Source organism: Ovis canadensis, chromosome 3, assembly GCF_042477335.2.
Source record: "Ovis canadensis isolate MfBH-ARS-UI-01 breed Bighorn chromosome 3, ARS-UI_OviCan_v2, whole genome shotgun sequence".
In the NCBI taxonomy this organism is placed as follows: Eukaryota; Metazoa; Chordata; class Mammalia; order Artiodactyla; family Bovidae; genus Ovis; species Ovis canadensis.
The window spans coordinates 140,285,858-140,304,138 of NC_091247.1; the positions used below are offsets into that span (position 1 = coordinate 140,285,858).

The 18,281-nt window shown below is 40.2% G+C and overlaps 1 protein-coding gene across 5 annotated transcripts in view; it reads right to left on the reverse strand.

Annotated features, from left to right (window-relative positions):
• SCN8A (sodium voltage-gated channel alpha subunit 8) overlaps positions 1-18,281 on the reverse strand; it is a 122,996-nt gene that overhangs the window by 83,155 nt on the left and 21,560 nt on the right. For 3 of the 5 annotated variants that reach the window (XM_069584349.1, XM_069584347.1, XM_069584348.1), the window contains exons 2-5: positions 10,290-10,408; positions 8,403-8,492; positions 7,419-7,547; positions 5,510-5,601 (exon numbers count right to left, since the gene is read on the reverse strand). In XM_069584349.1, coding sequence (XP_069440450.1) covers positions 5,510-5,601; positions 7,419-7,547; positions 8,403-8,492; positions 10,290-10,408 — 430 coding nt within the window. Of the gene's footprint in view, positions 1-5,509; positions 5,602-5,757; positions 5,850-7,418; positions 7,548-8,402; positions 8,493-10,289; positions 10,409-18,281 lie in introns of all 5 variants that reach the window. The other 2 variants (XM_069584346.1, XM_069584345.1) reach the window with 1 other exon arrangement.

An 18,281-nucleotide genomic window follows, 5' to 3' on the forward strand; every position in this document is an offset into this window, starting at 1 on the left:
TCTGAGGATGGACCTGAACACTCACAATCAGCTGGTTCAACATCTGTTCTCCATAAACCAGAGGCCACTGCTGACGAAATCTGTAAACATGAGTCCAGAAGGCTAAAAAATATTTTTCAAGTGTTCTGCTTTGAGGTCTGATCAACAACTTGGCGAAGTTCTTTCAGCTTTCAAGAAGTTTAAAATAAAAACTTAAGTTGGAAATGGTATTCATAGGGCCACAAAGGAACAAATCTTACTTAAACAAAACTGATCACTAAATAACAGAATGGCCATCCAAAAAGTTTATTCTCTAAGATTCTCATCCAGATTGTTAGGAGAAAATCAGAGGGAGGCAGAGGAAGAAGAAAGGTGATCAGCCTGATGTCTGTAGTGAAGGTAAGCACACAATGACTCAGCAACATGCAATGTAAACAGTCACTGCATTCACTCAGGCATCAGCCAAGACTCGTCTTCCTTCCATAAGAGTTGATAACTGCAAATGACCATATCTGCAGACATCAAGGCCAATTTAAGGAGATGACGCCCTCAAAGCTTTTCTTAGGCTTAACCTTCATAGTCTGGCTAGCAGTGGCTGCCACATACTAGTTAATGCAGCCAAGCAAAAGTGCTCCCCCTGCAACCAGCAACACAGGCCACAAAAGGTAAGAAGTTGCTGGCAGAATTCTTGACCCGATGCATGCAGGACTGGAGAATACCACTGCTCTGGCTTTAAGGATAAGCTGTCTACTTCCTCTGCTGGTTCACAATACCACATACCAGAGCAAGCAAGAAAACCGACTATCCAAAACAGGGCAGAATGCTCCTTCATGTGACTCCTACACAACAGAATGTGCAACAGAAGCCACAGGGGGCAAGCTGGACAGTGAGAACTCTTGGAAAAGGCTAACATTAACTAGCACTGGGATGTGTCTGAGCAGAAACAGTTAATATATTTACTATAGAACAAGGAAAGGCAGCTGGACCTAATGTACAGAAAGGTCAGCTACCAGACAGGAAGTGGGACACTTAAAGAACTCTGAGAAGCAAGGGAAGCTGCTACCACAGAATTTTATTCCACCCTATGTCCAAAGGCACCTCTGAAACTCCTGTCTCATTTCCTGATGCCCAGCGATCCCTTGAATAAATGAACAAAGCCTGCTTACGTGCTGAATCCAGAGAAATCAGCTGTGCATACTGGGATCAAGATTTTCCACCAGGCTGATGCCAGATTATAAATAGTCAATTTATCTCTCCTGGTTTGTGACTCAGGTTGAGAAATCTTACGGGTTTGAAGCCACATGAGCTATTCCTCCTACAAAATGAACATCGGAACAGGCCTCAACAGCCGTTAGCACGCAGCCCTCACAATAGTGAAGGAATGGCTCCTCAGTCCCACAGTCTGGCTCATCCAGACAAGTCCTGGGGTACAGTTGCACCCAGTCACCTTCTCTGCTGCAGATTCTGTCCTCCCAATGATAGCTATTAGAGGTTCTTTAGATCAAGAGTAACGTGCGAGAGACTTGGGGGCCCTAGATTTCTTTACTCAAGACCAGATAGATTCATATCACACAGTCTGACCACAATGAAACCAGCTCCCAGTGGTGGGGCAGGGAGATGCCATGAGCCCTCGGTGTTCCGCTCAGGATGATGATGGCAGTACACTTCAGCTGTCTACCCGGAGAAACAATGCGGAAAAAGGAGAAATACAAAAGCTACTGGGTTGATAACCAGAGTATTTTAAAAGAAACAACGAGTCCCAATGCAGTCTTAAAATGCATTCTATCCCCCTTCACTATGCAGTAGAAATTGCTACATTCATAATGGGGACATTTTTTAAAAATGCTTTCTTTGCGAATACTGGGGTGGGAGGGAGAAGGACCTCTCATTTCTCCTGCTTTGTATCTGATACCACAGGTAAAGAGACAGAGAAGGTAAAAGAAATGAAAGCAGAGAAATATCAAACCCAAGAGAAAAATAATCTAGAAATTATAGCTCTAAAGAGAGCAAAATGGCGAACAGAAGGAGTGCTTTCAGAAGCCATTTCAATGATGATGGAAATGAAAATGGACCAACAGCGAGGCCCTCCCAACCAGTTTTATTTACGCCAGTAAGTGCTATTCTCTAAGGAAACTCTGAGACACCTGCTTTAAGATGTCCACCCTATCTTGGGAGCACGTCAGTCCTGTGGCATGTGGCCAAAGCACGCAGAGGATGAAACTTCTGACAGTCACTCAGAAGTTCCTTTTTGTACCCAGATACATACAAAGTAAAAACAAAGGTTTAAGACATACAGCTTTCTATACAGAATACTTCAATGTCAAGTTGAATCTGGCAAGTTCCAGACCAAAAGAAAAATTTAAAGTGTCTTTTCCTGTAACTGATCCCTTTAGCACAGTTTGCGTGGCACCGTTCTTCAAGTCGAGTCCTCTGAAGCAAAGGGAAATCATGAATGATAGGTATCCAAGTCTTGAGTTAGCAAATAAAGAGGGTCAGAATGCGAGTTTACTCTTTTCTAAGCCACAAGAAGGGTCTACACTGAAGCATCCTGTATAAAAGGCTGGACTCTCCAATCTTCAGGAAGTCCTGGCTGCCGTGACACACCCAGACCATCTACCAACATCAGCCCAGGTGAGCAGGGTAAGTGCTCTAGGAGGGGAAAACGCTCAGAAAGGGAGTTGAGAACTCCGCGAGATCTTACAGGCCCCTGTCAGTTCTGCGGTAGATCTCCCTTCTGTTTTTGGCAGCTTCGGCAAAAGCCTACATACAGTCAAAGTGGGAGCAGGAGAAGGCAAAGAAAGTAGCAATTCCACTGAAGTGGCCTATGAGAAAACTTGGTACGCAAAGCAGTGGCTTTTATTCAGAGGGAGCTATGGCCCCGCTCTGTGACAGCAGAGTCAAAATGACTCAGATTTCCAATCAAGAGATGGCTCAGGTCCACTGACTCAGACTGGTATTCCCACCGCGGAAGGAGACCTGGTAACAGGCAGGTAGGCACGGGGCAACGCTCTCCACAAGTAGAATCAAGAGTAAAAGAACTTGGGATAAAAAGTCACACTTTAAGAACTGACAATATCATTGACTTTATTATCCCTTAAAGTTATTGTCAAAAACCTCCCAAAGCCAGCTCAACTAGGAGGTGCTTCTAGAAATAGGAATCCAATAATTTATTTTAAACTGTGAAGTTGGTATCTAAATCTTCACACAAACTCTTTCTTTGGGTGTAGGTTTCTTCTTTTTTAATTGCTATTGCTAAAATCATTTAGAGAGGGCTATTACAGGCCAGGCACTGTGTTTATAGATATATATTTATAATACAGAGTGTAAAACTAGACATTAATATATACCTATAAAACTAGAACATTAAGGATAATAACGTGACATCAGTCAGAGTTATCTTGCAGAAATGCTGTGGTCAGAAGTTAATCATACAGCAGAGACAGAGGCTAAGAGCTTGAGCAGAGATAGCATCTGCTGCCCTAGTTAGTGAGGAGAGCACAGCTTTCCAATTTAGTTCTGGAAGAGAAGTTTTGAGATCACAAGAACATAAAGGGACAGATGCCTTGCGGAGTACACTGGGGGAAGTGAGCAGAAAACTCGGCATCATATTTAAAAGAGGCCAGAGGAGGAAAGAGACCAAAGGAAATGACAGTGAAGACTTGGTGGCATAGATGTCTTACAAACAGGAAAAAAAAAAGACAAGGACTGCTTAAAGGTTAGGCTGCCATCAACAAGCTTCATAAAGGTGCCTAGAGACGGAGCTGGATTTTCTGTTAAATGGATTTATTAATAAAATGGTTAAGAACTAAACTTTGATAAGTCTCGGTTATAGTTTTTTGCCAATAAGAATATACTCTAGGGGACTTCCCTGATGATCCAGTGGCTGGGACTTTGCCTTCCCGTGTGTGGGGTGTGAGTTCGACCCCTGGTCAGGGAGCTAAGATCATACATGCCTGGCTGCCAAAAAAATCAACCCATAAAACAGAGGCAACATTGTAACAAACACAATAAAGACCTTGAAGATGGTTCATATGAAAAAAAATCTTAAAAAAAAAAGAATATACTCCACTGACATCTAGCCTCTGGTTGATAAGAAGTAAGCTACCATTGCTAAAACTAAAGTAATTCATTCTCAACAGGGCCGTAATTTATGGGCCCACCTGATGGCCCAAGTTTGTAAATGGAGAAACTGAGATTTACCTCCCTGAGGTTTTCAGTCGGCAGAATTCTACCTCTGTACTTCCCTCTCTCTGCATTTGCTATCTAGACAATGTTGAAAAGGAGAAAACAGGAGTATTTTTGGTGCAGCCACAGAAGAGCCACGCGATGCCTCGAATAGGATGCCTCTGTTCTTCATGTTTGTTTCCATGAAACTGCAGTGGAAAGCCTGGCCTCTTGGGAGTCTTCCTTCCCTAAAAACTCCCGAATACTACCGAAGTCCAGCCAGTGACAACACAGTCTAGACTTCTGCCATGTTTCTGCCATGTTAGCTAGTCTCCTAACTAACATATCTTTCCTTCCAGATTTCAAGACTGGTCTTCTGAAAAACAGTTATTACTGGGCAGCAAGGATTTGAATTAAATTAATAGATCTCAACCTTGGGGGGGCCCATCAATGGGCTTTGCTGGGATGGCGGTGCCTGTGAAATTTCACCTGGTTCTCAAAAGGATACAAAACCTTCAAAAGGTTAAGAACCATTCTCAATCAGAATCAAGAAAGAGGCAAAAAATGTAAAGACTGTCAATCAACTACCTCTCAACTAGCCCGATTACTTTTTTTTTCCTTGTAAAGTTTCTGTACATTTTTGTTTGACCATGTGCTTAGATGTATCTTATCTTACCTTTGACTTTTTTTTTAATGGCACCCAAATAAGCTTTCACTGGGATTTATGTCTGAGAATGGTCTCTGAATATATATGTAATAGATATCTACTGGTTCTTATTCTAGTGAATTAGACAGTAACAGTATGTGATATACAGTGATTATTAAAGTTCAGGTCACTAACACCAAGGCTCTTAAATTTGTCTGGAACACCGGACTAGTCAATGGGGTAAGGGCTCCTCTGTGATTAAATAATTCCATTAACACAGTAACAGTACAAGTGCAATTCTTCAAATAACATCCCATCAGCAAACCATGCGACAGGAAGCCTAGAAATCACAAGCAATGGAATGATGGTGAATGTTAAAATTACTGTAATTCCACGAGGCCAGGAACCAAATGATTCATATTCAAACAGACAGCTAGCTCCGTGACAATTTTTTCAGGTATCTTAAGATCCAAGTGACTCTTAAGCACGTGCTTTTTCAGAGCATGGATGGAATGGGGGTTGCATGCCTGGCAAGCACTGTCAGAGCAACTTTGGCTTAAGGACCAAAGAGCCATTCCAGAGAACATCTCCTGGGAAAAGCATGCGAAATGCAAGGCCATCTCAGCTGTGCTGATGCTGCTTCAGGATGTGGTGGACAGAGCCAATGGAGGAGAGAGGAGGAGATGAGGCCAAGTCAGTCTGGTGTTTAAATTTTCTCACCTGGAATTACAGAGATAGTTTTCAAAGCTCGGAGAACCCTGAATGTTCTCAGCGCTGAGACATTGCCCAGGTCCACAAACTCTGTCACATATCTGTAGTAAGGGAGGTCACGCACAGACACAAATGACAAACACGGACACAAGCACAAACACCAAAGGAAAAAAACGAAACCACAACAAAACAAAAAGTACAATACGTCACGTCAGGGCCCTAACCCAACACCTAACACCAACCCCGGGCCATCTTACCTGGGATTACCGAAATAGTTTTCAAAGCCCTCAGAACCCTGAAAGTGCGTAGAGCTGAAACATTGCCTAGGTTTACAAACTCTGTTATATACCTGCAGAATCAAACCAAAGTTAACTTGTAATGGTACCACTGGGCGAGGGTTTGAGAATAGGGGTAAGAAAGGGTCTTATAAGTAAGATATGATTTCATTTTTTTCCTTGAAAAAGAAAAGTTTCAAATACAAGCATTTAAGGAACACATTTTATTTTTTTTCAGTTGGGCAAGGAGAAATCCAAAGTGTATTTGAAAGAAGTGATACCATCAGAAGGCTCCTGGGGCTTTCTCACGCAGCATCACGATGTGCAGATCCCAATCAGAATGACTACTCTTAGTCCATTCTCTTTTTCCAGTTAAAAGGAAGGCCAGGAGGTATTCAAAGGCTTATGTCTCCAAGTTTTGTGAACAATTTCTTAGGGAAAGGAGACAGATTTCTGCAGCAGGAGCCCCATATAAATAAATCTACATTAAAATAACTTCCTAGTTGACAATGGAAAAAATGCCTAAATCTCTGCATATATGACTTATCCAAGAGTTGTCTGCATATCATTGCAGTCATGCCTACATATGAAGTTTTAGCTTGTGGCATACAGGAAAAACCAGATCATGGGATCAGAGCCAATATTCTGTTAAGTGTTCATTTAATCACCAGCTCTGTGCCTAGCAAGGACACTTACATTTTAAATAAACACCAGTGTGTATTCATAATGCTGGAAAGCTAGAAATTTTCTTAATATAACAGAAAGTCAAAGTTCCAGTTTCAAATGTTCAGGGTATATCATCCATTCAGACTTTATAGTTGAAATACATCTTTGTATCAGATGCTCAGACCCAAACATATACAAATGCACTCAATCTCTTACGTATCTGCGTGCACACATACAAACACACACACAATCTACACTACACCTTCACCCCCTACCAACCCACGAAACACTTTCCCCAACATGAAAATACAAATAAAGTCTGCTACACTTCTTCTGTCACCATCTAAGTTTCCTGAAGAGAAACATTTTCATTGTTAAAACAACACTAATTACATAGAGCAGCTAGCATGCCAATGTGGGGTTACACTGCTCCCAAGTAATAATAGTTTGAAGCTCTGGTCAGCAGTTCTTTAGGAAGTGAGCAGATTGGATACTTGGCTTATGTTTTGACTCTAAAATATGCTCTGAATTCTGCAACATCTGGACAGCCTCAAGAAATTACATGTAACATAATATACCCAGGAAACTGAGTTCCAGCCTAAGGTTTACACCTAAAAAATATGAAGTCTTCACCAAGGCCTCCTAGTAATAACTGTGTACGCCCTGGTCAGTGTTATAGGGGGAAACAAAATATAAGGGAGTTGCAACAGAAAATCACTTCTTACTTTTGCTCCCATCTGCTCATCCTCTCCCATATGCACACACTGTCACTTACACGCTTACACTGTCATACACACACTGCCTTCATAAGAGGCCTTCATAAGGAAGAATCAGACACATGGCATACCACTTTACATGGTTATCCTTTAATTCCTCACACAACTAAGCCCATAAACTCACGCTTACACTGTCATACACACACCCAAGAGTACAACCACACACACCCAGAACACCAATAAAGTAAGCAGAGAACTTACGCCATCATGATGACACTGAAATCTAACCAGTTCCATGGATCCCGTAAAAAGGTAAAGCCATCTATGCAGAAACCTCTTGCAATGATTTTCACTAGTGATTCAAATGTATAAATCCCTGTGAACGTGTACCTGTCGAAGAAATGGATAGCTTGAGGCAATTTCTTAACAGAAAGGAACTTTAAAATGAGCCTTCTAAGAGAGCAGTTGCTGACATGCAGCCTCACTAACAGAGACAAAACAGGAAGGACACAACTGATGCAGCAGAAAGGAAGCGAGGAAGAGAAAGGGAGGCATCTAATGACAATTACTGAAATGCACAAACCAAGAAAGCTGCAATGTGGCACTGGGTCCTGAAGGGCATCACAAAGGAACAGCTCTGTACGGCCACCTACCACGTGATCATTCTGAACCGGGAAAGGAGGCCCCAGAGTTAATTTTCACTTGAAACAAGTCAACAAGAAAAGGAAAGCTAAAGCTGGAGAAAAAGGCAGTATCCTCAGGAATTGAGAGCAGAAGATGGTGATGGGCCAGTCAAAGCTTTGGCTACCACAGGCTACCACAGGAAAGGGCAGAGGTGGTGAGTCGTCACTTCCACGGCAGCCTTTCCCTTCGTAGAGTTGATTTCTAAGGATATTTCTTCAATTCCACATGTATCCTCACCCACTCCGTGAAATAAAATGTGGGCAATAATCCGGAAACAATAATTTCCAGAGTTGATTTCTAAGGATACTTACTTCTTAAATTGCAGATGTATCCTCACCCACTCAGTGAAATAAAAAAATGGGTAATAACCTAGAAATAATAATTTCCAGAGTTGATGTCGAAGGATATTTCCTAAATTCCACATGTATCCTCATCCATCTCTGTCACATGAAAAGTAGGCAAATGATTTTCTTCCTTGATGGATAAGCTGTGCGGTGCAAGATGCAGTAAGTAGAGATATTTAAAACAAGCGAGCAGAAAAATAAATACATGACTACTTACTCCACATTCTTCGACCAGTCGGGAGGGTTACTAAAAGTCATGAACACACAGTTGGTCAAAATAGTGCACATAATGATCATGCTAAACACTGTAGAAAAGAGTCAAGGGAGAATACACAAACTCCGGCCCGCTTCCATCCTCAGGAAGCAAATACATTTCACATTAAGTATCATGAGGATTAAAATCAGTGACCTGAGAGGAGACAGAGCACAGAGGAGGAGACGGCAAGGTGATAATGAAAACTGGCCGCCACTATAAACCGTATGAGCGCCAGCACATGTACCCACACCCGCCCAGAGAATGGGAGTGGGTGCAGGAGGGTGGCCCCTCTTTTTCAAAAGGGCTGTCACTGTTCTCCTTTCGGATAAATATTTCTCCTTCTTACCATTTATGCCTCTAAATACCTTTTTGCCCAATAACCAGAAATCTTGCAGTCTGCCAGATGCCAAAGTCATCGGATGAGAAAAACAAATTAAATCTTATCTATGTTATTGAAGAGTCATTTATTGTTAATTATCTTGTATTACCAATTATTTGGAAATGTTCATGTATTTAACAGCTTACTTTTTTTCCATAGCCCTTCAAAGGGCTGTGTCCTTGCAGGGCAAGGCAACGGTTAATGTCTGCAGAATCTGTCAAGTTTGGGAAACCAATTCTTATGACCCCATGGACTGTAGCCCACCAGGCTCCTCTGTCCATGGAATTTTCCAGGCAAGAATACTGGAGTGGGTTGCCATTTCCTTCTCCATGTTCTTATTTACTGAGAAGAATTAAACTGCTTTAGATCAATACAAGTTACTTAAACTGCACAGAAGTCATATCTCATTTGTTACTAATTCACTCTCTCTTGCTAGTGGCATTCACTACCTTCATTCTATTAGTGGAGTTTTAAAAAGGAAGAACATATCTTACAGCTGGATTTTTTCTTCCCACAGCTGGATTTTTCTTCGGGGAATAATAACATGTTCTAGTTAGAATAGAAAAAAACATCATCCTCTGATCCAACAAGAAAAGGAAGGAGTCCATTGCGAATTATTTATTTTCTTATAAACCTTTAGATTTCAGAACTATGTCGCTTGTAAAACTCACAAATTCCAGATCAGGCTGCTAAATTCTTAACAAAAATAAAAGGTGCAAAAGCTTAACAAACCTGTTTATGAAGCAGCAACTGCTGGTTTCTTCATCCTACTTGGAGGATACGAAACTCTGAAGCATGGGACTAAGTACGGTCAAATTAAATACCAACCATGAAGGTTTAAAGTTACTAAGTGAAGTTGCTAAACCCATCATGTAATTTTTCATCTGTCATATGCTCTCCTATATTAATGAGATACAAAGTCAAGCCACATGAGTAAATTGGCATTTTCTCTTAAGGGGAGCAAAAATATAAATAAAAAATTCATATCAATCCTGCAATCTAGATCTAAACCTGTGCACCAAAGAGGCCATTTAATCTTAGAGATTATCTTACTTCCTAAACTTGTGGTTTAAGAAATCAAAGCAGATCTCTAAAATACTTGCTCAATTATTTACAGTAGCTTTTCAAAAATTCTAACTGGGCTTTAATATATAAAAAGCTGAATAATATAACTTGTTATGAAATTACTAAAGTCTGAGTGCTTTAAAAATTAAGACATCAGTAAAGCTACCATCTTAACTTGTCCCTCTTAATGATACCCACAAAATTCCAGATTCCCGTGATATCATCCTAAGAAAAAAGAATCTGCTGAAGCTCAGCTAAGGCTTTAGCAGAAGTTCTGACTGGAGGAATAGTCAGCTACACCACTGATAAAATAGTTAATATACAATTAGGTGGCGGACATTCAGAAACACATACCAGCGACCACACAACGGCTGCACTCACTCCACATTTGCAGAAAAGGATATGAATGTATCAAAATTTTAATAGCTATTCTTCTTATCAGGTTAAAAGGACTTAAAATGTACAAGGCAGGCGTGGCACTAAATCTGAAGAGAGTTTTCCCTCTGTTTAATACTACAAAGGTCTGTGGAGAAAGAAAGAGAAAAATTATTAAAGCACAGGAATTAATCACCACATGAAATAACATTTTTCTAGGCAAGAAATTAACTCAAATGGACGCATGTTTTACTTCCCAATTTGGTGTCTAAGGCAAGAAACCTTAAGGCAATATACTAAGGCAAGAGAAGCCGCTTTCCCTTACCTCCCTCCCCTGCACTGCTCCAGATTACATTACAAACAGATGACACTATCTTGGCAGTTTTAAATATTAGACTTTTCTTTCAGAAACAAGCCGTGCCAACTATACCTAAGCTATCTGTGCCTGCTCTGGACAAGATTCTGAAGTTTATTAATTTAGGATTCATTCACTCAACAAAGAATTACTGAGTGCCAACTATGTGCCAGGCAATGTTCCAGGTGCTTGGGAAGGATCGGTGAACAAGGCCACCCTAGTGAGAGGAGCTTATGTTCTAAGACGGGAGACAGACAATAAATAAAAAACCTAATGAGTAAGTAAATTATATCAAATGTGATAGGTGCTGTGGGAAAAGGAGGAAGATTAGGGAAAGGCAACTCGAGAGTGCAGGGGTCAGAGGATGGGTGAATGTTTTGTTTTTTAATTGAAATGTTATGCCAATCTCTGCTGTAACAGCAAGGTGACTCACTTATATACATATACACATTCTTTTCCAATACGGTTTATCCCAGGAGATTCAATGTTGTTCCCTGTGCTATACATCAGGACCTTGTTGTTCGTCCATTCTAAATGTAGTAGTTGCATCTACCAACCCCAACCTCTCCGTCCATCCCTCTCAGGTGATCAGGGTAAGCCTACTGAGGAGAGAGTTTTGAGCAAAGACTCAAGGAGGTGAGAGGAGTTATTCACCTTGTCGATATTTACCTACAGAGTCTACTCTTTTTAGCTTTTAAGAACCTCCATTATCAGCCTTGCCAAATTCATTCAACTACATTCCTAGCATGAATCCTCCTTTCGTGCAAAACCAGAACAGGTTATAGTAATTCAAACTTTGGCCTTGGCTCTCATTGCCCATCCTACTCAGATGCCTCTTCCTATTGCATGAATTCAATTCAAATATTTTGGAGCACCTGTTTTGTGCCAAGCATTGTGCTAAGCTTCTTGGAGACTGAATAAAATTGCACTTTTAGGGAAGACATATATGTGAACTAGTAATAATAAACATAAAATTCAATAACAAAAATATACGTAATGTATGAGAGGCAGCAGAAGAGAGAGATTTTTACTTTCCCATTGGATGGGCAATTCAAGGAGGGGAGTGAGCGGGGAGGTGTTCACAAAGGCAGGTTACTAAACATTTGGAAGGGGTTTTAAAGGATAAGTGCCAATTAGCAGAGATTAATTGGGCAGATAAAGGGGGAAGGCTTAGCAAGGAAAGGGAACAGCGCAGGATTACAAAGGCACAGTAGCACAGAACTGGGGGTGCTTCCTGGGAATTGGTAAGTAATTCAGTGTTGCCGGAGGTTTAACGAGAGGGCAAGCAGCAAACTGCGGAGCTGGAGATTCAGGGTCTGCTAGACTGAGGTCCTGCGGACACAGGCCAGTGGCCAGCACACAGCCCTGGCATCTAACCGAGCAGGTGAAGAAGCGCGTGGTCAAATGCTGGCCCCTTTAAGTAGGCTTTTGTTTTCGCTTTGTTGGTTAATTTAAAGTAGCACATGTTCACAATCATAAAAAAAGGAACAGAAGACAAGTTCCACCTCATTACTCAATGATAACCGTTGCTTGTGTATGATCTTTTCTTACGTATCTTTTTAAAACTTTTCTGCATTAATATAAACACACAGATAAAGCCTTAAAAAGACTCTTCTCTCCCTCCCTTACCCTCCCCTCAACTATACTATAAATACTCTTCTGCACCCTGCATTAAAAAAATGAACCCCCACAAAGAAAAACCCAGGGCCAGATGGCTTCTCTGATGAGTTCCACCAAACGTTTAAAGAATTATTATCAGTCCTTCATAAATTCTTCCAAAAAATAGGAGAAAAGGGCACACTTCCCAACTCATTCTGTAAGGCCAGTATTGCCTTGATACAAAACCAGAGAGAGACATTTAAAGAAAAGAAAACTATAGACTAATATCCTTTATGAATATAGACACAAAAACCTCAACAAAATACCAGCAAACAGTATCTGGCAGCATATAAAAAAAGGATTACACACCACCAAATGGGATTTATCCCAGAAATACAAAGATAATTTAACATATGAAAGCCAATCAATGTAATATAACATTAATAAAATAAAGGACAATTACTGCATGATCACCACAAAAGATGCATAAAAAGCACTTGACAAAATCCAAAATTCTTTCATAGTAAAATACACAGCAAACTAGTAATAGAACAGAATGTCCCTAACCTGATAAAGGGCATCTATGAAAAATCCACAGCTAACATTATATTTAATGTTAAAAGACTAAAAACTTTCTCCTTAAGACCAGGAATAAGACAAAGAGTCCACTCTTATCTCTTTCATTCAGCATTGTACTAGATGTTCTAGACAAGGCAATTAAGCAAGTAAACCTATTTCTAATTGCAGATGAATAAGTTCTTCTATGGAATACCCCAAGGAAAACATAAACACAAAACAGAGCTCATTAACAAGTTCAGCAAGGTTCTAAGACATAAAAGCAACATATAAATATGGTTACATTTCTATACACCAGCAGAAAACAATCTGAAAATGAAATTAATATGCCATTTATAAGAGTATCAAAAAAACACATAGGAATAAATTTAACAGAAGAAGTGTAAGAGTTATACACTGAAAACTATAAAACACTAGTAAAAGAAACGGGGAAAAAAGTAAATAAATGGAAAGACATCTGATGCTCATGGACTGCAAGGCTTAATATTGCTATGGTTCAGTGCAATCTCTCAAAATTTCAACTGCCTTTTTTGGTGGAAATTAACAAGATGGTCCTAAGATCTGTATAGAAATTTAAGGGAACCAAATTACAATCTTGAAAAATAAGAACAAAGTTGAGGACTCACACTTCTGCATTTTAAATCTTACAGCAAAGCTATAATAATCAAAACTGGTGCTAACATAAGATTAGCCAAACACATCAATAGGACAGAATTGAGAGTCCAGAAATAAACCCACACATCTACAGTCAACTGATTTTTGACAAGCGTGCCAAGACAATCCAAAGGGGAAAGAACAGTCTTCAATTAATGGTGGTGGGACAAACAGATGCAAAAGAATGAATCTGAACCTCTGTTTCACACCTGATGTGAAAATTAACTCAAAATGGATAAAAAACTTAAATGTAAAAGGTTAAAACTATAAAACTCAGTGAAGATAACATAGGTGTAAATCTTTTTACCTTTGGATTAGGCAACAGTGTCATAGATGGGACACTGAAAGTACAAGCAACCAAGGCAAACACAGATTAAATTGAACTTCATCAAAATTGAGAATTTCTGTACAACAAATGACACTACTCAGAAAGTGAGAAGACACCCCAAAGAATGGGTGAAAATATTTGCAAATCGTGTATCTAGTAAGGGTTTTGCAGCCAGACTAGATTACAAAAACACCTACAACTCAGTAAAGAGACAAACAATTCAAGTTAAAAATGGGCAAGGATCTGAATAGACGTTTCTACAGAGCAGACATACAAACAGCTAATAAGCACATGAAAAGACACTCAATATTATCAGTCATTAGAAAAATGCAAATAAAACCACAATGAGATACGACTTTACACCCATTAGAATGGTAATACTTTTTTAAAAGAACATGGAAAATAACAAATGTTGGCAAGAATATAAAGAAACTGGAACTCTCATATATTATTGGTAGGAATGGAAAATGGTCCAGCCACTTTGGAAAACAGCTGACAGTTCCTCAGAAGTTAAACACTGAGATACCATACAACCTAGCAATTCCACTCCTAGCTATACACACCCAGGAGAACTGAAAACAGGTTCACACAAAAATGTATACATGGATGTTCATAAAAGCATCAAAATACTGCAAAAGTGGAAACAACCCATCAACGGACAAAAATGTAAACAAAATGTGGTATATATCCATATGATGGATAGTATCCAGTCTTAAAAGGGTTGAAATTCTGACATGTGCTAAACATGCATGAACCTAGAAGACACCACTGCTGCTGCTAAGTCTCTTCAGTCATGTCCGACTCTGTACGACCCCATAGATGGAAGCCAACCAGGCTCCCCAGTCCCTGGGATTCTCCAGGCAAGAGTACTGGAGTGGGTTGCCATTTCCTTCTCCAATGCATGAAAGTGAAAAGTGAAAGTGAAGTCGCTCAGCCGTGACCCACTCTTAGCAACCCCGTGGACTGCAGCCTACCAAGCTCCTCCGTCCATGGGATTTTCCAGGCTAGAGTACTGGAGTGGGGTGCTACTGCCTTCTCCGCTAGAAGACATTAGGCTAAGTGAAATAAGCCAGACACAAAAGGACAAATATTATATGATTCCACTTATATGAGGTACCTAGAATTAGCAAATACATAGAGACAGAAAGTAGAAGAGAGTTTATAAGGGGCTTTAGGCAGGAGGAATGGAGAGTTATTTTTTAATGGGTGTAAGTTTCTGTTTGAGATGAAAAAGTGGAAATGGATGGTGGCGAAGGTTGTACAACATGGTGGATATATTTAATACCATTGAATTGTGCCCTTAAGAAAGGTTAACATGGTAAATTTTGTGTTATATATAGTTTACCACAATAAAAAATATATACAGTTGACCCTTGAATAACATGGGTTTGAATGGCACAGGTCCACCTGTACATGGCTTTTTTTTCAACAGGAAATCCTGCAGAGATCCAGTCAGTGGGATCTGCTGCTGCGGAAACACAGATACAAACGAATCAGAAGCTCTACGGGACCGAGGCGTGAGGGCACCACGCATGCTGAGGGCTGCCTACAGTTATAGGTGGATCTTCGACTGGGCCCTTCACGCCTGTGTCGTTCAAGGGTCAACTGTATATTATTACCTGAAAAGTGACCAGTAATGTGTTACGGATAAATTTTTAAAAATCAGTTTTATTCCAAACCAAATAATAGAATTAAGAATAGCAATAGCTAAAAGTGTTTCCCAACCCGTTTGGAACTTCAGAAAGATTTAAGGACCTTTTTGAAAAATAAAGACATCTGGCCCAAGAAAAAAAGAAAGGAAGAGAAGTTAAGTATTTACACATGCTACAACATGAGTGAAACCTGAAAAACCTTGCTGCTGCTAAGTCGCTTCAGTCGTGTCTGACTCTGTGCAACCCCATAGACGACAGCCTATCAGGCTCCGCTGTCCCTGGGATTCTCCAGGCAAGAACACTGGAGTGGGTTGCCATTTCCTCGAGAAGAGTTCAAACACAACAGGCCACATACTGTAGGATTCCATTTACACGGAATGTCTAGAATAGGCAAATTTTGATAGAAAGCTGGTCAGCCTAGGATTGGATGGAGACGGGATTAGGAGCTCCTTGCTAATGGGTCTCTCTGTTGTGGTTGTTTAGTAGACAAGTCATGTCCGACTTGCTGTGACCCTATGGACTGTACAGCCCACAGCGCCTCTTGTCCATGGGATTCTCCAGGCAGGAATACTGGAGTGGGCTGGCATGTCCTTCTCCAGGGGATCTTGTGACTCAGGATCAAACCCACATCACCTGCATTGGCAGGTGATTTCTTTAACACTGAACCACCAGGGAAGCCAGCGGGTCTCTTTAGGGTGATGAAAATGTTCTGAAATTAGAAAGTGATGATGGCTTCACAAACTAGCGAATAAAAACCCAATGAATTGAAAAAAAAAAAAAAAAACACCCAAGGAATTGTACACATTAAAATGGTGGATTTTCTAGCATGTGAACTGTATCTCAATGAAAACAAAAATACCGCAAAAATGAACCATATGAGAGGCATAAGACATATTAAAAAGTCTACAGAATGATACCACAAACATCTCTATACCCATCAGCTAGCCTAGGAAATAACACTTTATTAATACGGTTTCTTTCTGCAGTCCTTTCCAACTCCATCCCCCTCCTTCCCACAGAGGTCAGTGTTACTTTGACTTTGGTACTGAGGTCCCACTTCTTTTTTTTAAAAAAGACTTGTTTATTTTTGGCTGTGCTGGGTCTTCTTTGCTGCACACAGGTGCTCTCCAGTTGTGGCAAGTAGGGGCTAGTCTTCGTTGTGGTGAGCAGGCTTCTCACTGCTCATTGCGGAGCACACAGCACACAGGCTTCAGCAATTGCAGCTCACAGGCTCAATGCTTGTGGCACACAGGCATGTGGGATCTTCCCAGACCAGGGACTAAGCCCATGTCCCTTGCACTGGCAGGCAGATTCTTAATCACTAGACCATGGGGGAAGCCCAAGGTCCCACTTTTTTATGATAATTACTCTGACTTCCCCCTTTGCCAACTCTTGTTACTCTCAGAGTTTGTGTCTTTCCTTATTCTCCAAGTTCCTTCTGTACCCTCCCCTCCACTCTCCACCCCTACTAGTTTTCATGCTCTTGGAGAGCAGGAAACAACTTCACACTTCCTCCCACAGTTTCAATATAATGCTCAACCCAAGTACTCCCAATACACAGTGGCTGGCAGATTTTTTTTAAAGTTCCCGTCCTTTCATCTTCTATTCTTTCCGTTCCTGGCAGTCACGCCATTTTCTCCACAATAAAAAGCAGTGCTGGTGTTGAGCCATATGCATTCTGTAAATGTTCGATGAAGCAGCCCCAGTGGAGAGATTGCACTGAGATCATATTCTTCCTGTACTAGAAGGTAGTGGCCCCAGGCAGCGGTGGGGGGGCGGGGGGGCGGGGGGCGATAACTGCAGGCAAAACTTAACCCTAAGAGCAAGAGGAAGTAGTAGGCTTGGGGTTAGGCTGAAAGAGGTCAAGGGCCAAGCTCAGGCTCTTCCATATTTTGGACTCTCAAAGGAACAAAGAGCCCTGCTTGAAACTTCTAATCCAATTCTGAGAATATAAATAAATACTATGTTGTAACACACACACAAACACACATGAAATTAACAAGTGATACAGCATTATTAACAATAGGACAAATTTTGTTCTAACTTCACAAAATTTTATGCTACTGTCCATTATTTGTTTTCATACCTATTGAAGACTCCACGTCGTATTTAATTGCATTGAGCAGCTTCCGCAGCATACAACAAATTCTGGTAAATTCTCTTTCCATTTTTATTCTATTACAATTTTCCCCCTAATTTTCCTTATTATGGCTTCTTAGCTACACCATCATTTAAAAGTGGACATTTAATTTCCAAATACATGGGATTTTGTTTAAAGTATCTTTAATATTAATTTCTCATTTTGATACTAATTTCTCACTTAAATGCTTCCTTCTCTGCAATCACTCTGTGTTTCTTTCAGTCAACTTTATTGAGACTTTTGATGGCTAAGTCGAAGATCTCTCTTGGTAAATGTCACACTGCACTGGAAAATATGTGGGTTATTTTCAAATTTCTTTTGATATTGATTTCTAACATAATCTACAATGATAAGAGAACAGACTATGCGATTTCAATACCTCTAGACCATGAAGTTTTTGCACCTTATGTCCCGGAATATATTCCAGTGTCTCCTAGTTTACAGTCTATGGGAGCTTGAATAGAATTTGTATCTTACTGTTGAGTGAAAATTATATAAATCTTAATTATATTGACTTGGTTCACAGTGCCTTTCAGGTCTACTATGTCTTTCTACTTCTCTGTATATTCATTCCATTAATTTTTGAGAGTTTGATATTGAAACTCCAACTTAAAATCTTATTTTACCTACTTAAAAAATAATTGTATGTAACTTTGTTCTGTATTTTCCAAGTCTCCTGTAAATGTGTTATCATACTTCATAATTCAAAAAAAATAA